This window comes from Vipera berus (genome assembly GCF_964194415.1).
Source record: "Vipera berus genome assembly, chromosome: 7".
In the NCBI taxonomy this organism is placed as follows: Eukaryota; Metazoa; Chordata; class Lepidosauria; order Squamata; family Viperidae; genus Vipera; species Vipera berus.
In genome coordinates, this window is record NC_138209.1 from 41,382,100 (window position 1) to 41,407,069 (window position 24,970).

General features: G+C 40.4%; 1 protein-coding gene across 3 annotated transcripts in view; it reads right to left on the reverse strand.

Moving 5' to 3' along the window:
• The window catches only part of SGCZ (sarcoglycan zeta), a gene marked incomplete at both ends in the record, with an annotated part of 643,673 nt that overhangs the window by 84,946 nt on the left and 533,757 nt on the right, over positions 1–24,970 (reverse strand). For all 3 annotated transcript variants that reach the window (XM_081333169.1, XM_081333170.1, XM_081333168.1), the window contains one exon: positions 2,483–2,570. In XM_081333169.1, the coding sequence (XP_081189295.1) occupies positions 2,483–2,570 (88 nt within the window). The remainder of the gene's footprint in view (positions 1–2,482; positions 2,571–24,970) is intronic.

A 24,970-nucleotide genomic window follows, 5' to 3' on the forward strand; every position in this document is an offset into this window, starting at 1 on the left:
CCTTGTCATCTTCTCGCTTAAGTGGACCTACTGTTTCTTTAACACACCTACTAAGAATAAGGAGCCTCTACAAATCTCTTGGCCATGTTTGTTTTACTTGAGAATTCAAGGAAGGCTAACCCTAACCATAATCCCAATCCCAACCCTAACCCTGAGTAGGTTTCCATACCATTAGGACTTTTCCATGTAGGTTACTAAGAATTGAATAGTAGGGGGATTGTAAATGTAAGAGGTTTCCATGTCTAACTAGCTTCTCCAAACTTGTCAGTGACATTTGTTTTCCTCTCTGAATCTAAGGGAGCCTAACCTTAAGTGAATTTCCATCCCTCCCTTCTAGCATTGAAGATGTTACTGAGTCAAGTAAACATCTGCAAGCAATCAACCAAGTTCATAGAGTACCAAGGACTCACAGTTCAACCCTAAACTAAATATATTATCTTCTTTTCTACAGGAATTTGAGCTAGTTACTTTGTTCTGTGGAGAGGAAAATTCTTTATAAAATCAGTTAATGTTGTAGGTCAAAGCTCTATTTCATAGATAACAAGGGAAGCATGGTCTTAACTTTACTTTTTGCTTTAGTTGTTTCAAATGCCAATTTATTGGCTTTTCCTGTCAGTATTGGTGGGATACTCATGTATATAAACAGAGAACAAACCTCACTCACCTCTAGTACTGAAAATTTTATCTAGTTGGGTAATGAAATATTGTATCTGCAAGCAAACAACCAATCTCAGAAAGCATCTAGAAGCCCATAGCCTGAAATTCTTTATATTATCTCTTTATGTATTTCACTATCTGTGATTTAAATTTGAACAAAATAACTGTTCTAAAGAAAATCTTTCTTATTTCACACAGAGGACCCAGGATCTGTCTTCAAAAAAAAACTTACTCCCCCCAATATTTTTGTGAACACTTGAATTCAAAACTATTAATATATTTTGAAAAATATTCAGTACTTTCCAATTAGAAAGTCACCTTTTAAAAGGAAGGGTCTGTTTTAGTTGAATCAACTAACATTTCAATCTATTTAACACAGGAAATCAAATATAATAAATCACAATACCTCTGCGGAAAGTTTTATCATTTTGAAAAAGTGGCAGCTGAAGTAGGATAATCACAAATTATAATCACAACACAAGACTACCAATGAAGGATGATTTATGACAGGAATGGCTAGGAATCACAGCAACTGACCTTGAACATAGTTATAGAACTGTACATGCTGTATGGCATATGCTGATTTGGGAAACTGTTATCTAAGGGTTATAGGCTCCTTGTCCCCTTTTCACCTTCTTCAAGTTAGAAAAGTTTAACTTAAAAGACAACTGTGTTTCTTTTGTGGAGGAAAACACTCTGCAAATATTAGTCTACACTGAATGTTGTAAAAAGTGCAATCTATGTAAATTGTAAAGGGAAGCTAAGAACCTTCCAAGCAGAAACAGGAATCTGAAGCTGATTCATAAGAAATTTATAATTTCTTAACATGTACAAAGTAATGATTTCTGTGATATGTAGTCAGAGAAATCTCAGACTGATAAGCTGCATTCTCAGCTACTGAACTATCTCAAATGTTGCTGAATCACTCTTAAGCTAAGGCTAATTATCTTGAAAGTTGTTTAATTCTGCGTTGGCCACAATAAATGAAAAAATGGAAAGATGATACTCTTTGTAATCTGTATACAATAGCTATTATTTTTTATATCAAGCCGATGAACATGAAATTCCATGAAAATGTAGAGTCTATGAACTACATCAATGAAATATAAACTGTTTATAATATATGGAAATTCAGTTCAATTGCTTTATGTCTGGTCTAGGATTAAGTAAAATAATCCTAAGGATAACTCCTTATCTCTTTCAGTATGATGTTTTTTTTAAAAGTAAACCAACAAATATGGAACTAATTGTCCCACATTTTTTGCCATGCAAATTTATTAGATGTAAAGGTTAAAATATTTTTTGTAAACATTTGAACAGACGAAAGGAGGGATGGATGAGGGAGACACTATTAAGGTACAGATAAAATTAAATCTCATTTTATCTGATCAGTAATTTGTCCCTTTTATTAAATTGGAGCTAATCTGCTAAACATGCAAACTATCTCATACTTATGACATGGACAGCAGTCCTCATTTTCCTCCTCAGAGTTTCATTTCTTTAAGTTTTTGTGTGGTTTAATGATACTTTTTATTACTTTGTGTGCTTCAGATAATGTGTTAAGATTTTAAGATTGCTTTTACCAATTGTTTTTATTTAACTGTCTTGATGTATTTATAATCAAATTATATTTCTGTTTAAAATTAATTCTAAGGGCAACTTACAGTATAGTTAGTTGCCTGGAAAATGTTGCCCATAGATCAGCATCATCTTTAATAACACAGCTGCAACCTATTGTTTCCTGAAATATCTATACTGAGGGATTCAATTTTAAAAAATGGTGTTAAATTCAGAAACAAAACTTTCAGAAAATAATAAGACTTACCTACAGTCAGCTGTCCTGTTATGTGTCCCATATGATTTCTTGCATTCATGGTAACATTCCTATCTGACTGTAAGACCAGTGGACTGTCCTGGAAAAAAATGTATATAAACAATGAAATGAGAAGGAAAAACAGCAGAGAGAGAATCAGAGTATTCCTGTCAAAGATGAAATATCTTGATGAGATCAAGTTGAAATTCATGTTTTTATTTTAATTTAAATTGGTTGTTTTTAATGGTTTTTATAGGAAAGAAAAGGGACGCGGTGGCTCAGTGGGTTAGGATGCTGAGCTTGTCGATCAGAAGGTCGGCAGTTTGGTGGGTTGAATCCTGAGTGCCGCATAACAGAGTGAGCACCTGCTACTTGTCCCAGCTTCTGCCAACCTAGCAGTTCGAAAGCACATAAAAATGCAAGTAGAAAAATAGGGACCACTATGGTGGGAAGGTAACAGCATTCCATGCCCCTTTGGCATCTAGTCATGCCGGCCACATGACCACGGAGACATCCTCGGACAAGCGCTGGCTCTTCGGCTTTGAAACAGAGATGAGCACCAGTTCCTAGAGTTGGAAACGATTAGCACGCATGTGCAGGGGAACCTTTACCTTTATAGGAAAGAAACTATATATTGTGCAGGTCAGAAGGAGGGATGAGAAGATATTTGCAGACCCCTCATTCCCTTGGGATGGTGCTATAGGGTACTACATGCCAAGACAGCTAGACACTGGGACAGTTTTTTCCCCTTGTTCCATCACTCTGCTGAACACATAATTTTCACAATTCTATCCAATGTGTATGCATATCAACCCAAAGAGTGTGGCTGAAGCATTATTATTTATTCCTTCTATTACTTATTTATTATTATTTATTATCTTCTTTAATTCCCCTTTTTATTGGTATTGTTGTTGTTGTTGTTGTTGTTGTTGTTGTTGTTGTTGTTGTTATTTTCTCTGTTGCCTTGGAAGTACACTATGTACTTCTGTACTGAAGAAAAATTCCTTGTGTGTCTAATTACACTTGGCTAAATTAAGTATCCAATCCAATCCAATCCAATCCATATTCTTGATTATTTTTCTGTATGCCAGCCAGAGTCACTAAGTGAAATGCAATTAAATGCATTTAATGCACAAATGCAAATAAATAAATAAATAAATAAATAAATAAATAAATAAATAAATAAATAAATAAATAAATACAATTTTGCTAATGGCAGGTACACGACAATATGTACAATCTGAGTTTGGAATTATACTATGATTCCAAGTGTATCATTTACTGTCTCACACAACTCCATCCCATGTTGATGCAAAAGGCTTACCAAATGGCAAGGTAATATGTGATGGTGAAGGTTCATTCTCCGAGCTTTTGGTTGGTTTCCAAATGTTTCATTACCACGCTAGGTAATATCTTCAGCAGCGTTTAGGGACATCCCTAAACACCGCTGAAGATGTTACCTAGCCTGGTTATGAAACATTTGGAAACCAACCCACAAGCTTGGAGAACTAACCTTCACCCTCATTCTACACCCAAGCTACAGATATTCACCACTATTGCAAAGGTAATATGTCACCACTGCATATATGTGTGTATTGAATAACTGTAATTTGGGTTTAAAACAGCTGTACTCTTTTTTCTAGCACATTTTCTAACACTAAAGGCAATGGGACCGCTAAAGATGATCATTAAGACATTCAGAGTGTGAAAGAAAGAATGATAAAAAATGCCCCTGAGTTACTAAGGATGAGGCTATTCCATTCTAAATAGCAGTAAGTGAACCAAATGGGAGTCATTTTCAAAGGCTGAGTACTGGTTCCCAGCACTAAAGATAAATCATAAAAAATGAATGATAGAAGATTCTCACTTTGGGGGAGAGGTTTTAGCAAAATAATAAATAAAAAGTAGTTGCTAAATGAAATGAACTAAGCCTAGTTCTGCTCAAAATATTTGTTTTGTGCATCTTAGTAATTTACATAGCAGTTTTGGCCATGTAATACCATTGCCATCTTAATCCAAAATAAAACTCCCTTCACTTGGCTTAAACTGATAGCTTTGTCTAAAATTCAAGCCAGTGTATGTTTGTTTCCTATTAGTTATTTGTATTCTATTTCTTAATTCTTTGCTGGTGAATGTATTGCTTAGAAATTTAAATGTACATCCTATCATGTTGCTTCATCCCTTCCTCAATTTTGTCCTCACCTCACCATTTCTTTCTTCAGGCCATTCATGGTTAACTTTCACTAACCTCACTTTCTTAAGGTGTATTAGATTTATATCCCCAGAAACCCCCACTCAACATAAAATTTCTGTCCATGAAACTTTATGCACATTCATATATTCAGTGCAAAACATTCAACATAAATGGAACAACATATGTGGAAAGAACTATGCTGGTGAGAATGTTTCTATCCCGTTTTACCAAATACAAGGGCAGAATAAAAATTGCTGTATGTATATGAGAATAAATAAGTTACTGTTTACCTTGTCGTGCAATACATATACCCCTAAACAAGTGATTCTTAGCAACACAAATTCAATAAGAAAGGGATTATCAGGTATGTTATTTGCTGTGATGGACCAATGTATATAAATTTAAGATACTTCTTTTATCAAATCTTCTTTCTTCTCCTCAACAAAATCAGATGTCTTAAAACAATGTAGCAGACTACCTGTTCTTTGTGAATTGAATAACTTTTCTGTAAATACCAGGTCTTTTTTTATTACATTTTAAAACCACCTATCTCCCTCACAGAGGGACTCTGGATGGTTTACAATAAAATATTTTAAAACATAAAAACTGTATACAATTGAAAACAGGCAAGGATGTTAAAATGGTATTTTTAAATTAAACCCTCATGGGGATTTAACTCTCTTTAAATCCCCATGAGATTTCTTACTTGATATTCATATTAGCATAAATTGCTTTTCCTTTGAAAACACATTTTAAAGTTAAGATTTGTATATCTTGTCTATTTATAAAATCAAGATAGTAATTCATATGAGAGAAAATACTTTAAATAAATAAAATGAAGTAGTTCTAGTTTGTATCTGAAATAAAAAAAAGATTTTATATAAATCACTTTATGAAAACTCAAACTTAGTTTAAACAACAAATTAGGAATTCTGGCTTCTAGTGCTGCCTTTTTTAATGGAACAGCCCTATACATATATATTTAAACATTAGGCTGCTATGTTTAATTAGGCTTAATTCTTGATAAGAAATTAAGAGAATAAGGACTGAGTTACATGTTGCTATATTTTTGTGTTCCTCCTATCTCTACAAAATCTTAGATTCTATGTTGCCTGTTTTATACTTATTTGAAGCTTGGAAAGGGAAGGCAAGTTAAGAACATGTAATAGCTGATCAATGCAGGGAAAGTTGAATCCATTAAGAATAATCCATCTAGTAAATGTATAGGAAGCAGAATTCGTCTTGTGCAAATGGTAGTTAAAACTAAGCCTATATCTGGTTTTCAACTCTTCAAACATCTTCTCTACTAGAACAATGTTTCATGAACATCTTTGGAGGAAGTAGATGAGTGTATAAGGACCTCATGTGGTTTTGAAGATTGATATTTGTCTGAGACTAGGGGAAGATGGAGGTTCTGTCAGGTTTTCATTCTCCAGTCAAAGAATTGGTGTCATGGTTCCGATAAATGAGACAGTTCAAACAAAATGCAGGCATTGCAGGCAGGCATCTAAAAAGTCTTAATAATGAAATGAAACATCGGCACTCATGGAGGGATGCCAGAATCTAAATTCTCCTCCCCTTGATACATCATATCCTGCAGAATCTCCCTCCCTTAATTACACGTCTTGAATCACGTTCACCAATTAGTTTTACCTAAGAAGTTTCACCCCTTCATGCATTACTGCCTTGTCATGGAGAAGGGGCTTGCATAATTCAATGAAGCTATGAGCTATGCCATGCAGGGCCACCCAAGATGGACAGGTCATAGCACAGAGTTCTGACAAAATGTGATCCACTGGAGAAGGAAATAGCAGCCCACTCCAGTAACTTTGCTATGAAAACCCCACGGATAGTACCAAAAGGAAAAAAAAGATATGAAGCTGGAAGATGAGCCCCTCAGGTCAGAAGGCATCCAATATGCTACTGGGGAAGAGCAGAGGGCTAGTACTAGTAGTGCCAGAAAGAATGAAGTGACTGGGCCAAAGCTGAAAGGATGCTCAGCTGTGGATGTATCTAGTGGTGAAAGGAAAGTCCGATGCTGTAAAGATTTTTTCTCCATAGGAACCTGGAATGTAAGATCCATGAATCAAGGCAAGCTGGACATGGTTAAACAAGAGATGACAAGACTGAACATCGACATCTTAGGAATCACTGAACTAAGATGGACAGGAATGGGTGAATTTAATTCAGATGACCATCAGGTATACTACTGCGGGCAAGAATCCCTCAGAAAAAATGGAGTAGCCTTCATCGTCAATAAAACAGTAGGAAAAGCAATATTGGGATACAATCCCCAAAATGACAGAATGATCTCAGTTCGAATCCAAGGCAAACCATTCAATATCACAGTAGTCCAAGTTTATGCCCCAACCACGGTGCTGAAGAGGATGAAATTGACTGGTTCTATGAAGCCCTATAGCACCTTATAGAACTAACACCAAAAAATGATGTCCTTATCATCATGGGGGATTGGAATGCTAAAGTAGGAAGCCAAAAGATAACCGGAATAACAGGCAAGTTTGGCCTTGGAGTACAAAATGAAGCAGGGCACAGGCTGATAGAATTTTGTCAAGAGAATATGATGGTCATAGCAAACACTCTTTTCCAACAACCCAAGAGATGGCTCTAGACATGGACATCACCAGACGGTCAACACAGAAATCAGATTGACTATGTGCTCTGCAGCCAAAGATGGAGAAGCTCTATACAGTCAGTAAAAACAAGACCAGGAGCTGACTGTGGCTCAGACCATGAGCTTCTAGTTGCACAATTAAGGCTTAAACTGAAGAAAGTAGGGAAAAGCACTAGGCCACTCAGGTATGAACTAAATCATATCCCTGACGAATACACAGTAGAGGTGACAAACAGATTTAAGGAATTAGATCTGATAGACAGAGTGCATGAAGAACTATGGACAGAAGTTCGCAACATTGTACAAGAAGTAGCAACTAAAACCATCCCAAAGAAAAAGACATGCAAGAAAGAAAAATGGCTGTCTAAGGAAGCTTTGCAAATAGCTGACGACAGGAGGGAAGCGAAAGGCAAGAGAGAAAAAGAAATACACCCAACTGAATGCAGAATTCCAGAGAATAGCTAGACGAGATAAGAATGCCTTCTTAAATAAACAGTGCAAAGAAATGGAAGAAAACAATAGAATAGGGAGGACTAGAGATCTCTTCAAGAAAATTGGAGAGATGAAGGGAATGTTTCATGCAAAAATGGGCATGATAAAGGACCAAAATGGCAGGTACCTAATGGAGTCAGAAGAGATTAAGAAGAGGTGGTAAAATTACACAGAAGAACTATACAAGAATGAGCTTAACATCCCAGTTAACCACGATGAGGTGGTCACTGACCTCAAGCCAGACATCCTAGAATGTGAAGTGAAATGGGCCTTAGGAAAGCTGAGCAACAACAAAGCTAGTGGAGGTGACAGTATTCCAGCTGAGCTATTCAAAATCTTAAAAGACGATGCAGTAAGAGTGCTACACTCAATTTGCCAGCAAATTTGGAAAACTCAACAGTGGCCACAGGATTGGAAAAGATCAGTTTACATTCCAGTTCCAAAGAAAGGCAGTGCCAAAGAATGTTCAAACTATTGCACCATTGCACTCATTTCACATGCTAGTAAAGTCATGCTTAAAATCTTACAAGCTAGACTCCAGCAGTATGTGGATCAAGAACTACCAGAAGTACAGACAGGATTTCGAAGAGGCAGAGGAACTAGAGATCAAATTGCCAGCATATGCTGGATCATGGAGAAAGCTAGGGAGTTCCAGAAAAAACATCTACTTCTGCTTCATTGACTATGCTAAAGTATTTGATTGTGTGGATTGCAACAAACTGTGGCAAGTTCTTAAAGAGATGGGAGTACAAGACCATCTTATTTGTCTCTTGAGAAACCTACATGCGGGTCAAGAAGCAACAGTGAGAACTGGACACGAAACCACTGATTGGTTCAAAATTGGGAAAGGAGTCTGGCAAGGCTGTATACTGTCACCCTGCCTGTTTAACCTATATGCAGAGCACATCATGAGAAAAGCAGGGCTAGATGAATCAAAAGTTGGAATTAAGATTGCCAGGAGAAATATCAACAACCTAAGATATGCAGATGATACCACTCTAATGGCAGAAAGTGAAGAAGAACTAAAGAGCCTCTTGTTGTGAGTGAAGAAGGAGTGCAAAAGTTTGGTTGAAACTAAACATTATGAAAACCAAGATCATGGCATCCCGCCCTCTCAATTCCTGGCAAATAGATGGGGAAGAAATGGAGGTAGTGACAGAGTTTATTTTCCTGGGCTATAAGATCACTGCAGATGGGGACTGCAGCCAAGAAATTAAAAGGCACTTGCTCCTGGGGAGGAAAGCCATGGCAAATCTAGACAGCACACTAAAAAGCAGAGACATCACCGTGCCAACAAAAGTGCATATAATCAAGGCTATGGTCTTCCCAGTTGCAATGTATGGCTGTGAAAGTTGGATCATAAGAAAGGCTGAGTGTTAAAGAATTGAAGCCTTTGAACTATGGTGCTGGGGAAGACTCCTGCGAGTCCCTTGGACTGGAAGGCGATCAAACCTGTCAGTCCTAGAGGAGATCAACCCTGACTGCTCTTTAGAAGGCCATATCCTGAAGTTGAAACTCAAATACTTTGGCCACCTTATGAGAAGGAGGGACTCACTGGAGAAGAGCCTAATGCTGGGAAATGTTGAGGGCAAGAGAAGAAGGGGATGACAGAGTATGAGGTGGGTGGATGGAGTCACTGAAGCAGTAGGCGTGAGCCCATATGGACTCCAGAGGATAATAGAGGAGAGGAAGGCCTGGAGGAACGTTGTCCATGGGGTCGCGATGGGTCGGACACAACTTCGCAACTAACAACAACAAATGGAGTTTCACTTCCCTTTCTCTGCACAGCTAATTTTATCTTCTCAATATAGCCATTGATATTTCCCTCCCTTCAAGATTAAAAGCGAAGCAGTTTTAATAAAAGGCTGTCTCTTATATTGTCAGTGCAAAAACATGTGTATGTTTGCAGCATTGACATCCGCCCCCCCTTACAAAAAGAACAGTTCCTGTAATGTGAAGACAAACACAAGTTAGGAGCTGGCTTTTGGTTTGTTGGGGTTTCTCATAAAACCTTTTGATAAGTCTGTCAGCTTTCACATTGCTAGATTTCATCCAAATGACTTCAGACAATGGGTATCCCTTCCATTGTACTAGTTACTGCAATTTTCCCTTAAAGATTCTATAGTCAAGAATACGTTTCACTTCATAATGGGTCTGACCCGCTACTACGAGGGGTCCAGGTGCCTTCCTATGGGGAGGTGTTAAAGTGAGGCTCGAAAAGGTTTCAGTAAGCTACAATGGAATACTGGGTGAATGTTTCCCAAAAGTCTGGGGAGTTTCAATTTTACTGTGACTGGGTTGATGATTCTCACAATTTCTTACTGGGTAATTTGAGATGTAAATATTTAGTTGACAGATAAACCTTTCCCCCAACTTGGAATGTTCTTTGTTGAGGCCTCTTTTTGTAAGTCTCAGAAGACTTTTTTAAAAACTGTTTTCATGTTTCTCCAAACCTCTTCCCACCCCCTCACCCACTGATCAAGTGTCTGGAAAGTGGAGGGCACCTGAGGATAGTCAGGGATCGGGCTGAACTCTTTTCCTGTGGCTACTCTGAAAGGCATGTAGCCAGTGCTGCTGTGAACAAAATTATTGTAGGCCACTTTGGTGAAAGGAAGAAGGTCAGTCCAGTTTGTCTCTTGCTAGGAAACATAGCATCTGAGGTATTGCTCCACCATTTTGTTAGCAGATTCTGCAGCCCCATTGGTAGCTGGATGTAAAACAGATGATAAGCCTTGGGATGATCCAATTAATCTTAGGAAATTCCTCCAAACCTTTGCTGTGAACTGCACTCCTCTATCTGAAACTATTTGCTTAGGGGTGCCATGCAGTCCATAGATATGTTTCAGGAACAATTTATTCAGTCGTTGTGAGATGGGAGTCCTTTACAGGCGATAAAGTGAGCCTGCTTTGAAAACAGATCTATCACAGTTCAGATGACAGTATTTCCTCTACTGTTGGGTAGGTCTACAATAAAGTCCATAACTATTTCTTCCCATGGTTGAGAAGGTTTGGCTACTGACTGCAGTAGCCCAGGGGTTTTCCCTGGAATTCTTTTCATGGTGGCACATATAGTACAACTCTTGACATAAGTTTTCCACATCTCGTTTTAGCCCTGGCCACCAAAATTGCTGGCGGATGAGGTGTAGAGTTTTTAAATATCTGAAGAGTCCAGCCTGTTTTACATCATGGTTGTGTCTGAGAGCATTGAGATAGAGGGTTTCAGGTAGATACAATTTTCCCCCCATGTATGCCAAACCATCCCTGCATGTTAGGGAGGTTTGATTATCTTTGAACCATTGATTGGTAAGGAACTCTCCTTTTATATTCTTTGCTCCTGGGTCATCAGGATTAGGGGTTTTGTGAGGTTTGAGTTGTGCTGCAGGTTGTGAACTGGGGATAATTGCCTCATAGACCTCATCACGTTCACTTTTGTACTGTGGCAGTTGGGATAGCGCATCAGCTAGGAAGTTTTTTCTTCCTGGTTTGTACTTTAAAGTAAAATTAAAATGGTTAAAGTACTGTGCCCATCGCACTTGCTTTTGGGACAATTTGCAGGGAGTTTTTAGTGCCTCTAAATTTTTGTGATCTGTCCATACTTCAAAAGGCACCTTGCTCCCTTCTAAATAATGTCGCCAGTTTAATAGCACCCACCTAATTGCGAAGGCCTCCTTCTCCCAGACTGTCCATCTCCTCTCACCTTCCGTGAATTTCTTAGAGGTGTAGGCACAAGGTTGTAGGACTCCACTCTTATTCTTTTGTAGTAACACAGCTCTGACTGCCATGTCGCTGGCATCTGCTTGAATTACAAAGGGCTCCCTGGGGCAGGGGTGCTTTAGGGCTGGTCCAGCCGCAAATAGTCTTTTTAAAAGCTCAAAAGCTTTCTGTCAACTCATAGTCCATGCTAGTGGTTGGCCAGGTCACAGTTTTCCCCCTCCCTTACCCGTTTTGAGTAGTTCTGTAAGGGGTAGAGCAATCTTGGCAAAAGAGGGAATGAATTGACGGTAGAAATTGGCAAACACTAGGAAGCTCTGGAGCTGTATGTGAGTTTTTGGGGGCTGCCATTCAATTATTGTTTTCACTTTGGCTGGGTCCATTTCGATGCCTTCGTCGGAAATTCTATAGCCAAGATAATCTAATCGTGTTTGGTGAAATTCACATTTCGACAATTTGACATAACGTTTGGCCTTCAATATTTTCTTTAACACTTCTCTGACCAGTCTTATGTGATCAGTCATATTCGTACTGTAGATCAGGATGTCATCAAGATACACCAGGACCCCTTTGTATAAATGTTCATGTAGGACCTCATTAATCAACTGCATGAATACGGATGGGGCCCCCTGCAGTCCAAATGGCATGACTTTGAATTGGTAGCTTCCCAAGGGGCAGTTGAAGGGCATTTTCCACTCATCCCCCTCCTTTATTCTCACCAGGTAATATGCTTCTCTCAGGTCTAACTTGGTGAAGACACTCCCCTTCGACAGGTGGGTTAGTAAGTCTTTCAGGAGGGAGAGAGGGTATTTATTTTCCACACTCACAGTGTTAAGGCAGAGATGAAGTCCATGCAGAGATGAAGAGACACATCTTTTTTCTCTTTAAACAACACAGGGGCTCCTACAGTAGACTTGGCCCACTCAATGAATCCCCTCATTAGGTTTGTATCCACATATTGCTGTATCTCTCCATTTCAATGGGGGACATAGGGTACATTCTTGGTTATGGAAGTTTGGCCCCTGGCAACAGTTCAATGGAACAATCATTGGGCCGGGGAGGAGGGAAGGTATCACATTCTTTCTCACTAAATGCCTCTGCTAGGTCCCGGTACTCAGTGGGGATGAGCGGCTTACCTGATGGCCGTGAGGTAGCCATGTGTGCTCACTCATTGGGTGGGCTAAACTCTCCTGTAACATCTGTTGAATCAATGGGGGGATCGGGCCCTATGGGTAGTCTCACAGTTCTCAATCCTTTCTCTCACCAGATAAACGATTTCCATTTGTCCAACCAGGCTAGTCCTAGAATCACAGCCTCAGTCATTCTTGGAGCCACCAGGAAGTGAATAAATTCCCAGTGCTCACCTATTTCTAGGCGTAGGGGCTCCGTTAATTGAGTGACTAAAGTCCCTCCCATCAGGGAGCTATCAGCTTGCTCGAATCTCACAGGTTTGGAAACCAGTTTTGCTCGTATGCCCAGTTTCATGGCAAATGGCAAGCTAATGATGCATTGGGAGCATCCAGAATCAATTAGCACCTTTAAATCTACCTGCGTACCCGACTTAGGGATTATGAGCTTGGCAGGTAGCAAGAAAGTTGGGACGTGTTGGCTCACCATCAGGTCATTCTCTCTTTCTTCATCGCTGATTGCCATTCGGGTTGTTCTGACCTCGACTCGGCTTCAGGGAGGCTTCTTATAGCAGGCGAGCTGAACATCTAATTTCACCACTGCCTGGTACCATTCATGCAGCTGGTCGGGCACAGCTCGGTAGATACATGCCTTAGAAAGGTGGTCATCTAACCCTTCTCTAAAAAGATGAATTATGGATTGATCAGGCCATCTCTCTATCCAACCGGCCATCTTTCAAAACTTCCACACGTACTCTAGGGCAGGCTGGCCAGCTTGCTTTATCTTATGGATTTGTTCTTTCGCTTTGAGGGCAATGGATGGGTCCTCAAATCTTTCCCTCAGCCCCAGGAGGAAAAGGTGGGGGTCCTCCAATTCAGGGGCCTGCTCGTTATATAAATTGTTCAACCCTTTGGATGCTTCCCCCTCTAGGCTGGATGCAATCACATCGACCATAGCACCTGGATCCTGGTAGAGGTGGGGCCAGTGATTCAAATGACAGCATACTTGGTTGAGGAAAAATATCAGTTTCTCTGGGTCCCCATCAAAGATTGCTCTGAAGGGTGGACTCATCATTGGTTGATGGGGCCCCCATTGCTGCTGGCCTCACCCTGGTTCAATGGCTACTGGGGCCCCCATGGTTGTTGGTTCAATGGTTTGCTGGGGCCCCCACCCTGGTTGTTGGTTCAATGGTTGCTGGAGCCCCCACTGCTGTTGTTTTGTCTCCAGTTGCTGCTGGTCCCACTCTGGTTGTTGATTTAACGACTGCCAGGGCCCCCACTACTGCTGGTCCTGCTGTATGTTCAGGGGTTACACATTTGGGTCCTGCTTCTGCCACCCTTGCTGTTGTTTTCCTCCCACCAGCTTCTGATCTCCAGGCTTCTGCACCACCCCCAGCTGTTGCAAGGCTTCTATTAGCTGGGGCAAGCTCAGAAGTTGCTGCCCTTTCACTACTGGGGGTTCCCCAACCTCCCATTGCTGCAGAGGCCCCATGCTGGGGTCCTCTGTCTCTGTGTGTCTGGAGGGCCTGGCAGGGGCTCCTGGGGTTGGCAGGCAGTCTGGTCTGCAGACAGGATTTTCCACTCACTGAGATTCTCAGTGGTAGATGGTCTGGCAGCTCTCCACCATTCTGCTCTTCGTGGGTCTGGCAGTACAGTCTCATGGCCTGTGTAGTCTCCACTGGAGTGGTTCCAGCCTGATGACCAACTAATCTCTGCTACCTGCTTGGATTCTGCCCACAAATGGGAGTTCTGCAATAGTTCCTCTTCCCACAGCATGCTATCTGTTAATTCCTGCTCTGAATTGTCAGCAGCCACCAAGTCTCCGTCTCTAAGCTGATTCTCTGTTTCCATGATAAAGATTCTCCCCTGAATGTTTGCCAACTTCTCTCAAGGCCATAGACAACAGCAGGCTGTTAGAAAGAATTTAGATTCTGGCATGATGTCATGGTTCCAATAAATGAGGCAATTCAAACAAAATGCAGACATTATTTACCTAAAAAGTCTTAATAATGAAATGAAACATTGGCACTCATGGAGGGATGCCAGAATCTGAATTCTCCTCCCCTTGATACATGGCATGGGTCCGGAGTACCTAAGGGAGCACCTGCGGCCGGCGTCAACTTCCCTCCGCCCAGTGCGCTCCCACAGAGAGGGCCTCCTCAGGGGACCACCGGTCAGAGAATGCCGACTGATGACCCCCAGGGGGAGGGCGTTCTCTGTTGGCGTGCCTGACCTTTGGAACCGTTTACTGGTTGAGCTCTGGATGGCTCCCGATCTTCGCTCCTTCCAACGTGATCTAAAAACCTATTTATTTGAACAAGCCGGCCTGGTCTGATGGGTTTGGGGTTTTAATTACTGTTTTTAAGTAATTTATTTATTGTATTTGGGCACTATGGTTTAATCTGTTTTTATTTTTTGTATTCTGTATTTTTGGTATTATTGCCCTGTACACCGCCCTGAGTCCTTCGGGAGAAGGGCGGTATACAAATTAAATTAAAATAATAATAATAATAATAATAATAATAATAATAATAATAATAATAATAATAATAATAATAATAATAATAATAATAATAATAATGTCCTGCAGAATCTCCCTCCCTTAATTACACATCATGAATCACGTTCAGAAATTAGTTTTACATATGAAGTTTAACTTCCCTTTCTGTGCGCAGCTAATCTTATCTTCTCAAAATAGCTGTTGATATTTCCCTCCCTTCAAGATTCAAAGCAAAGTAGTTTAAATAAAAGGCTCTCTTATATTGTCAGTGGAAAAACATGTCAATGTTTGCAGCATTGATAATTGGTCTGTTGGCTTGGAAGATCCTAAGTTGGAAGAGTTTGTTTCTTTGAAAACATAGTCTACTCTAACTTCATCCTCTGTAATGGAATGTGTGGATGATCTTGGGGAAATAGGAGAAGAGATGCCACTTAGGAAAGAATTAGATAAGAGAGGCAGAATCCCGCAGTGTCTTAACAGTCAGAGAAAGAAATTTAGGAAGGACCCATCAGGTGATTAAAAGTGGTGGCAGGAAGTTTGTACTTTGGTACTTGCAATTGAGATTGATGTCAGCTCTCTGAGGTAAACCAGACAGAAAACACTATTAGATGAGCTAAGTCTACTTTACTGTAAAGCTACATTAACAGAATCTGGCAACTCTGGAAGTACAAACTTCCCACCACTACTTTTCAGCACTTGATCCATTAGGGTATGTGCTTCCTGTTTCTTTCTTTAACCATTAAGCCATTGGGCATTCCTGCCTCACTTGTCTGATTGTTTCCTAGGCAGCATCTCTTTCCCTCATTCCCCAAGGTCACCCACACATTCCATGATATTTTCTGAAAATCTTTTGCTGAATTCTGAAAAATCTAATAACAATGATTAACGATTGCTCATTTTATCCATGTGTGCATTGGTTCAGACTTTCATTCTTTATAGCTTGATAGCTCAGGAGCATTAACCCAAAGATTTTGACTTTGGCTTTGTCTAATACTGAAATGTGACCTGCAATTAAAAACTGACCTCCATTGTGTAGAGAACTGACCTTCATTGTAGAGAGTTAGAGCTTGAGAAGATGTAATGCATTACTTGCTATTATTTTCCAAGAATGCATACTCCACTTTTAAAAACTGGAGGATTGTGAAACAAAACAATACTGAAAATTCTTATAACAACAACAATTAATTTTAGGGTCTTTAAATCATAGATCAAGTATGGTGAACTTCTGTTGAAATAATAAGCTTTCCAAATAATATATTGGAAGCCAAATGTTGATGGTAAGTGAGTCTTAAGCAAATAATGACAACGCAGAATCAGTACAATGTTAACTTACTTCTCTCTTTTGTATTTTAGTTTCTAAAACTTTCTCTCTCCTGGGCCTTCATAAAGAAAGCTAGAAAAATTGGATTTGATTGAACTGGTTGCAAGCAGAAGACTTTTAACATTACATTAGAATTTGCAGGGCCACAGGTAGAGTTATATGGAAAACTTAAAAGCATCATATCCCATTTGTCATTGCAGCATTTAACACTGAATATGAGTTAAACTAAATTTTGAGTAGTAGCTCCACATTATTTTGTATATCTCTTTTTTCTCCAGTCTGAAGCGCTCATGAAAATACATCTCTAGGCTATTTCATACATTATTTCATTTCATCAGCTTGCATACAGGAAGGTTTGAAGACCCTGAGATCTGACAAATAGTATGTACAAATGTATTATCTATCTGGTTTTTAAAAAATATTTCCAATTCTCAGAGTTTGATTTATTCAGTGGATTGCCAATCAGCTTGTTCTCCTGCAGCTTAGCAGATGAAAGGTGATTCTTGGCTTCTCTGTTTCTCCAGCTGCAGAAACATGATTGTTTGGGAACCATCATGTCCAAAGCAATCATTTCGGCTGAGGATATGCACATACCAAGGGACAGTTTGGCAACAAAAGCAGATGCTAGAGATATTTTTCCTAAGTAGTGATTAGTTTGTTGATATACCTTCTGGACGTCTGAAGATCATTAATTGCAGTACTAGTAGCCTGGCAAAGAGGCTGTGGTAATAACAGATTTAATGGCTAATGTAACAGAAACACCACCAAGAATTGCTTTGTTGCTCATAAGATTACTAGGAAAGCCTCTGTTTATAGCACCAATAACATATGGGTATATGAGTTAGAATGATTTTCAGTAACATTGATGCAGTCTCAAAATTAAATTCATTTATATTGTCTTTCCCTTTTAGAAAACATTAAACTTACAATGTACTCAATTCTCAGCATCTGGAGTTTGTTTTAAGACAATAGGTTCCTGGGCTGTCACTTGGATTCAAATCTTGCCTTTAGATCTTTGATCTATGAATGGTTATATTGCTTTTAAAAGTTTCCTGTCCTCCTAGATCTTCACACTTTTATTGTCATTCCTTATTTATCGTTGGGTGCCAGGTGGGTGTGACCTACTGGGTGGGTGTGGCTGTGGTGGTCATGGAAGATTGGGTGGGTGTGGCCAAGGTGGATGTGGTCACCTCAATGTTGCCTGTGGGGAGGGACACCTGTGGGGGTGGGCAGGGTTAGGGGAGATCTGGGGCGTCTCTGGTAGGTGTGGCGGTAGGCAGGAGGCTCATCCTGCGGGATAAGGTGAGGCAGGGTGGGAATGCCATTGCCATGGGGCAAAGCAAGGGCTGGGGCGGCTGCTGCCTGACACCATCAGCCCTCACAGACAGAGGCCAGTGAGCACATGGGAGCTGACGGTGTCCGTCAGTAGCCACAGCTTGCTGGCTCCTCGACCAGCACACTCTGGGGCTCTGCAGCCCATCGCCAGCAGTTCAAAGAAGCCACCTCCGAGATGGATGGTCAGCCAACAGCTGAGGAGGTGATGCAGTGGGTCGTGCCTGGGAAAAGGAGAGCATGCAATGCCAGGAGGGATGGGATTGGGGGGAAGGGAAACCAGCCATGCTGGGATGCATCCAGCCATGTGGGACCTCGGCAAGTTAGCAGGTGGCTGGTTGAAGAGGGACAGTTGCCACCTCCGAGGCATGGTGCAGGTGCCCACAGAGAGGGCTCTGAGTGCCGCCTCTGGCACCCGTGCCATAGGTTCGCCACCACTGCCTTATACAATCGCAGACAAATGATTGCCCAATCTTTTCTTGAAAACCTCCAACAATGAGGCACCCACAATTCTGGGAAGCAAGCTCTTCTATTGCTTAATTGTTGAACTATTGGACTAAGGGTGACATGATAGAAGTATTCCAATATCTAAGGAGTTGCCACAAAGAAGAGGGAGTCAGCCTACTGTATTCTCCAATGGATGGAAACTAATCAAGGATAGAAGCAACTTAGAAGTAACGAGACATTTCCTGACAGTTAGAACAATTAATCAGTGGAACAACTTGCCTCTACAAGTTGTGATTGCACCAACACTGTAAGTTTTAAAGAAGAGATTGGACAACCATTTGCCTAAAATGGTATAGGGCTTCCTGCCTGAGCAAGGGGTAGGATTAGAACAGGGGTCCCAAATCCCCAGTCTGTGTACCAGTAGCGGGCCGCAGCATGCCAGCAACTGGTCTGCCCAAAAAAGCAAAGCCCCATCTGTAGGATGCAGACAGCAAACAACATCATGCACTCTCCGGTCCACAGAAAAACCTTTCTCCACAGAACCGGTCCCTGGTGCTCAAAAGGTTGGGGGACCTCTGGACTAGAAGGCCCTCGAGGTCCCTTCCAACCCTGTTATTCTGTTCTGTTATTTTGCATATTCCACTTAATCAAAAGATAAATATCGCAGACCATTTTTTTTAAAAAAAGAGAGACACTAACTTAAGAGATTTTAAAACACTGATGATTCTTCAGACAACAATTCTTTTGGAAAAAGACAAGTGGAAAGGGAAAAGAGTGGGTGAAGCAAGCATTATCCCTGACCCCCTCTCCTTTCCCTCTCCATTTGCCCTCCCTCCATTCCTCTTCCTCTCTTTTTCCTAGTTCCCTCATGATCTAACTCTCCCTCCTTATCCCCATCTCCCTCTTTTCCCCTTTCTCCCTCACTCTCCACTTCCCTGTCTCCCCATCTCCCTTTTCCTTTCCCTCTCCCTCCTCCCCTTCTATTCCTAATCTTTCCTCTGGCTTTTGCTCCCTTTTTTTCTTCCCCCTTCCCCTTCCCCTCACTGTCCCCTTCCCTTTTCTGTCCCCTATCTTCCTCTCCTCCTTTGCCTCTCTCCATTTCCCTGACTGTCCCCCTTATCCTGATCCTCAAAGTCACCCTCATCCTAACTTTCACCCTCACCCTAATCCTAATCCAAACCCAAACTCTCACCCTCACTTACCCCTCTGATAGCTGGTTACAAAAAAGGGGGAGGTTCCCTAGGGTCCAGGAGCCCTTCTGAAGACCAACCTGCCTCTTGGGAGGCATCTTCACTCTGATAACTGATAACTGACAGTAACTGACACTTAAGCCTGCAGGTGTGAAGTCATAAAGCCATCAGAATTCCCAAGGAGATGACCTGCCTTCCTTTATCCTCCTACCAAAGATCACTTGCTCCATTTTTTCTACATGCACCAATGCCAGGCAAATGTCTTTCGGAAGCTACCAAACTATCACTAAGGATGCCTGTTACTTATTTTTTGATCTGAAGGCATAGCTCCTTGGGCATAGACTGCCTCCTCCTGTGGAAGCTCTGCTGGGCTAGTTTCCTGAGCAGGACTCATTGGGGCAGCTTTTGATCAAGTTCTCATCTGATTCCCTTTCTGTTGCCATGCTGATTTTTTGTTTTGTTCTAGTATCTCTTTGTCTCGGGTCAGCTCCCATTTTGGTTTTAAGGTTTAGCAACTTGGAGAAGCCAGTTTAGTGTTGGAAAACATAGTTTGGCTGGCAGAAGAAATGGAGCACTATCTGTGATCTTAAGACATTGGTGTGTGTGTGTGTGGGGGGAGATTCCCACCTTGGATTTCTCTAATATTTAGACTTTGGTGTGCAGAACAAAAATGAGGGTGCCTAGGTCTAATGAAAAGAAGGACCATGGGTGATATGAAAGCAGTGTTCCAATATTTGAGGGATTGCCACAAAAAAGAGGGGGATAACCTATTCTCCAAAGCACCTGAAGGCAGAACAAGAAGCAATGGATGGAAACTAATCAAGGAGAGAAACAACATAGAATTAAGGAGAAATTTCCTGACCGTTAGAACAATTAATCAGTGGAATGACGTGCCTCCAGAAATTGTGGGTGCTCCAACCTTGGATATTTTTAAGAAGAGATTATGGGTCCTTGGTGCTCTCTGAGCTTTCTTGTTTTCTTGCTGACATTTCATTACCCAAACTAGGTAACATCCTCAATGCTAGTAAGAAATGAAGTTTGCTATCAGATTATGTTCTAGTGGCTTGCCTGTCAGTGTTAGTGTGGGTGGTCTCAGAGTTTCTTTGGTTGGGCTGTTTGCTGTTTGCTTCTTTGGCAGCTTCTTGACTGAAGTATTGTTTACTTGATGGTCTAATGTTAACCTTGGAGTTAATCTATGCTAATCTGGGTGCTGATTGCTGGTGGAGAGATGCTTGGGTCTTTTTGTTCCTTTTTGGGCTGGGTGATAGTCTCTTTTGCATAGTTTATAGATGTTGTTAATGTCTATGTGTCTACTATTGGCTGTTTTGTCAGAGTGCCAGGCTTTTAGAAATTCCCTGGTGTGTTTGGACTTGGCTTGGTCTAGAAAAGATTGGACAATCATTTGTCTGAAATGGTATAGGGTTCCCTGCCAGAGCAGGAGGTTGGACTAAGAAGACCTCCAAGGTCCCTTCCAACTCTGTTATTTTGTTATTCCTGCTGCCAGGAGGTTTCTCCTTATTTCCAGGTTGGATTTCTCTTTCATGAGTTTCCATCCATTCCTTCTTGTTCTACTCTCAGGAGCTTTGGAAAATAAGTTAATCCCCATCCTCATAATTGTCCCTGATCACAATTCGAGTGCTTGGCAACCACCATGTGTTTACAGATATTGCAGCATCCCAGAGTCACATGATCACCATTAAGCACTTTGTAGAGGGTTTCCAACAAGAAAAATAAATGGGGGAAATCAAATTTGCTTAACAAATATGGGGAAAAAAGGTCTTAAAGATGGGCATGACTCATTTAGTGATGTTACTTAGCAGTGAAAATTCCAGTCCCAGTTATGGTCATAAGTCAAGGACTACAACAATAGCATTCATTGAAAGAACCGATTTCTTAACACTACCTGAAAAACAACAGTTAGAAAATTGTCTACAATTGCTGAAAAATCCAGGCCCAAAAGGGCAATACATTTAAACAATATATCAATTGATAAATATGGTAGCAGATTTGCTATTTTCATAGTGGTGTCATTTGTATAACCATGGAGGAAGGTATGACTGCCTACGTCCTCTGCCTGAATATGATACAATGAATGGAATGTACAAGAGAATCGTCAACACAAATTTGTAAACTCCTACAGTAGCTACATGTGCAACTTAACTTCTCAATCAAGGAGACAGAAATACATTATGTCTTTTTCATACATCTTCCTACACACACAGATGCTTTGAGATGCAGTTATCACAGTGATATCAAAAGTTGGTCAAGGCAATGATTATAAATATAAGACAGATAAAAATAAAGAAATTCCTACCCTAATATTTTCCTAACTTTTGAAAGTACACTTTAGTGACAGAAGCTTTCTGGCATTCATGTAGTCATTAAAATGTTAAGTATTTACAGAAAATAACTGTAGATTTAATTATTCTATAAAAGAAAAGATTTTTTTCTTTTCTAAGCTCAGATAAAATTCATTATAGCTAATCCTCATTTAGCAACTGCTTCAGATAGTGACAGTTTGCAAATACAACAGTAATAAATGGTAATAAAAATTATTTTCTGACCAGCGCATGCATTTTCAATAACAAAAACCTTCAATGTAACACTGATTAAGGTCTGGTCAGTTTCAGGCAGCAGCTGCAGCTGACCCAGGATTCTAATCAATTAATTAAAATCACAGGCCTTGCTTGTTAACTTGAAGCTAGTACTTTTTAGGGAAGTTCTGTGCTGTGAAGAAAAGCAGCCCAGAAAGATATGGCTTGTTAAACAATCTTTCTACCCTGTGAGGAGGCAAAGAAAAAGAAAAAGAAAAAAAAATGGGTCAGGAACAGGACATGGTAGTCTTTTATCTGAATGAGACCACAGCAACCAGCAATCTTCACAATCTCTCTCATTCTCTCTATCACACAGTGCCTTTAGTGACCATTTTGGCTGAACCAATTGCAGTTACAAAATGAGGACTACCTGGACTTTCTTATATAGTGACTTTGTTTTTTACCATCAAACATCTCCATTTTGAGATGCATCTAAGTGAAAAGAGTTGCCTGAATCCATTAAAATGATCAATTAAGTACTTTCCTCTCAGTGATACTTGGATTCTCTGATCCAAGATATGTAAATTATTGCAGAATGTGGGGTTTTGTATGTGGATTACCTGCACAAACCCTTATGTATATAAGTTTCCATGGAAGCTGAAACTCTGTGCATATAAAACTATTGCACAGAGATTTATGTATACAAACATCCCTTGATCAGATGTTTATTTATTTTATTTATTTTATTTTATTACATTTATATACCGCCCTTTCCCGAAGGACTCAGGGCGGTTTACAGGGTAATTAAAAACCAAGATACAAAAGTTAAAAACAAGTTTAAAAAAATTATATTTGTCCCTGTATAAATAAAACCCCAGTTAAAATAAGATTAATCCTCAGCCTGGGCCAGAGAGCTCGAAGAGCCAGGTCTTCAGGTCCCGGCGGAATGATCGGAGGTCGGGGGCAGTCCTCAGCTCCACTGGCAGCTGGTTCCAGAGGGCAGGCGCCCCCACTGAGAAGGCCCTATCCCTGGGTGTCATCCGCCGGCAATCTCTTACCGGTGGCACCCTGAGAAGACCCTCCCTGTGGGAGCGCACTGGACGAAGGGAACTTGATGCTGGCAGCAGGTGTTCCCTCAGATATCCCGGACCCAAGCCATTTAGGGCTTTATAGGTCATCACCAGCACCTTGAATCTCATTACCAGCACCTTGATCTTTATGCTCAATTCATATGCATAGTCTAGACTAGAAGAGAGAGGGAAGTTTGGGGAGTGATATGGTGTTGGACATAGCCAGGGATATACAGACTTGATGAATGCTCTTTTGGTACACTATTCTTTTTGTCCCTTTATTATGTTATGTGACTAGAGTGCTATAATTATTTAGGGTATGACACGATAATATAATATTGAAAATTATTCTCCTAAGTGAAAGGGTGTTTTTATTCAGCAACTCGTTTTTAATATCAAAGTTATACTTCTACAGACTAACCTTGCCTGAAGCAAAAAAAATTGTTACAATTTGTGTTAATATTACAAGGGTGACATTTTTCCCCCTCTGTGTTCATTACCACCCTATGAAAACACATCCAATAAGAGACCCTCCTCTTATGTGAACTTCCAACTTTATTCAGAAAGACTAAAATAGAACTTATTATTAGGGGGAAAAAGGAAGACTTGAGTCACTACAGAAGACAAACAAACTCAAACCTTGCTTGTTATAGATGACATACGGATAGCTTTTTCTAACCCTGTTCATTGTTCATTTTAAACAGCTGAAAATGGTCCATCTCCTTCACATTTTTGGCCCTAATATAGAACTTCATTGTTTTGGTATGTTCAACTTCATCTAGTGCTTAGCTAAATGTGGCCAGCAGGTTTCCTAAGCAATATAATTAACAATTAAGTTCCAAAACAGCCAAAGTGCTGTTTGGAGCAGGTTACATTGCAGGTTAGCTTATACAATTAGCAAAACTGAAGTTAAATAATTTTTTGCTAACTTACTAATGGAACTAAACAAGAGATTACAATCAGTGAAGGAGTGCTATGAAGCATTTTAGCTTCATCAAGCAGGCAGGGAAGCAGGCTGGAGGCACACATTTACTAGGTGCTTGAACAGATACACTGATAGGTAGACAGACCAATCTGTGAGCCACATTAGGTTAGTAAGGAAAGGAAATGAGAACACCACCATCTATTTGAATGGATGGATGGTTTGCTTAGTTTTGACAGAGCCAAAATACTTCCTCATTCTAGATCAGGGGTAGGCAACCTCAGCTCTTTTATGACTCATGGACTTCAACTCCCAGAATTCCAGCATAGCTGACTCAGGAATTCTGGGAGTTGAAGTCCATGAGTCATAAAAGAGCCGAGGTTGCCTAACCCTGTTCTAGATCAAACTCTCTTGGCTGGGGCAGCCAAAGGACCTCTGTCTGTTAATTCAATATTACCCATATGAAGCAATAGCAACTAATATGTGATAGAGATTAGATAAGCAATATTTCCCTCAGTTCAATGAAATGAGTGCTGTACCAAATATTTTTTTCTGCAATTGTTTCTGACCACCCACATTCAATTTGATGGAAAACTAATAGTTTTGTTTTGTTTTTTAAAAGAGAAGGAACATAACTGTGAAATTCTCCTAGGTGGAACAAGATTGAACTTACCTTAATAATGAAGCTACCAAGGGAGATGTATGTGAATGTACTCCTTTGCTATATAACCATCTTTCCAGCATCAGCAGCATCTCTGGCTTCTCATGCTTCAATTAGATCCCAAAGGAAAACTTCATGGAGGATTCATCCCATAAGGTATTTTCAGATCTCTAAGCAGGAGAAGCCAGCAAATCTGCAGAGCAATGGAGAGATGTGTAACTGGAAAAAAGAAACACATGTAATCTTTGTTACTTTGCACTACATTTTTTAAAAAGCCACTCAAGCCAATTTGAAAGCATCCTGAGAAGGTGATTTAAGAAAACAGATTTTTCACAAGAAAGGAAAGCCTTAAAATAAAAAAAAATTA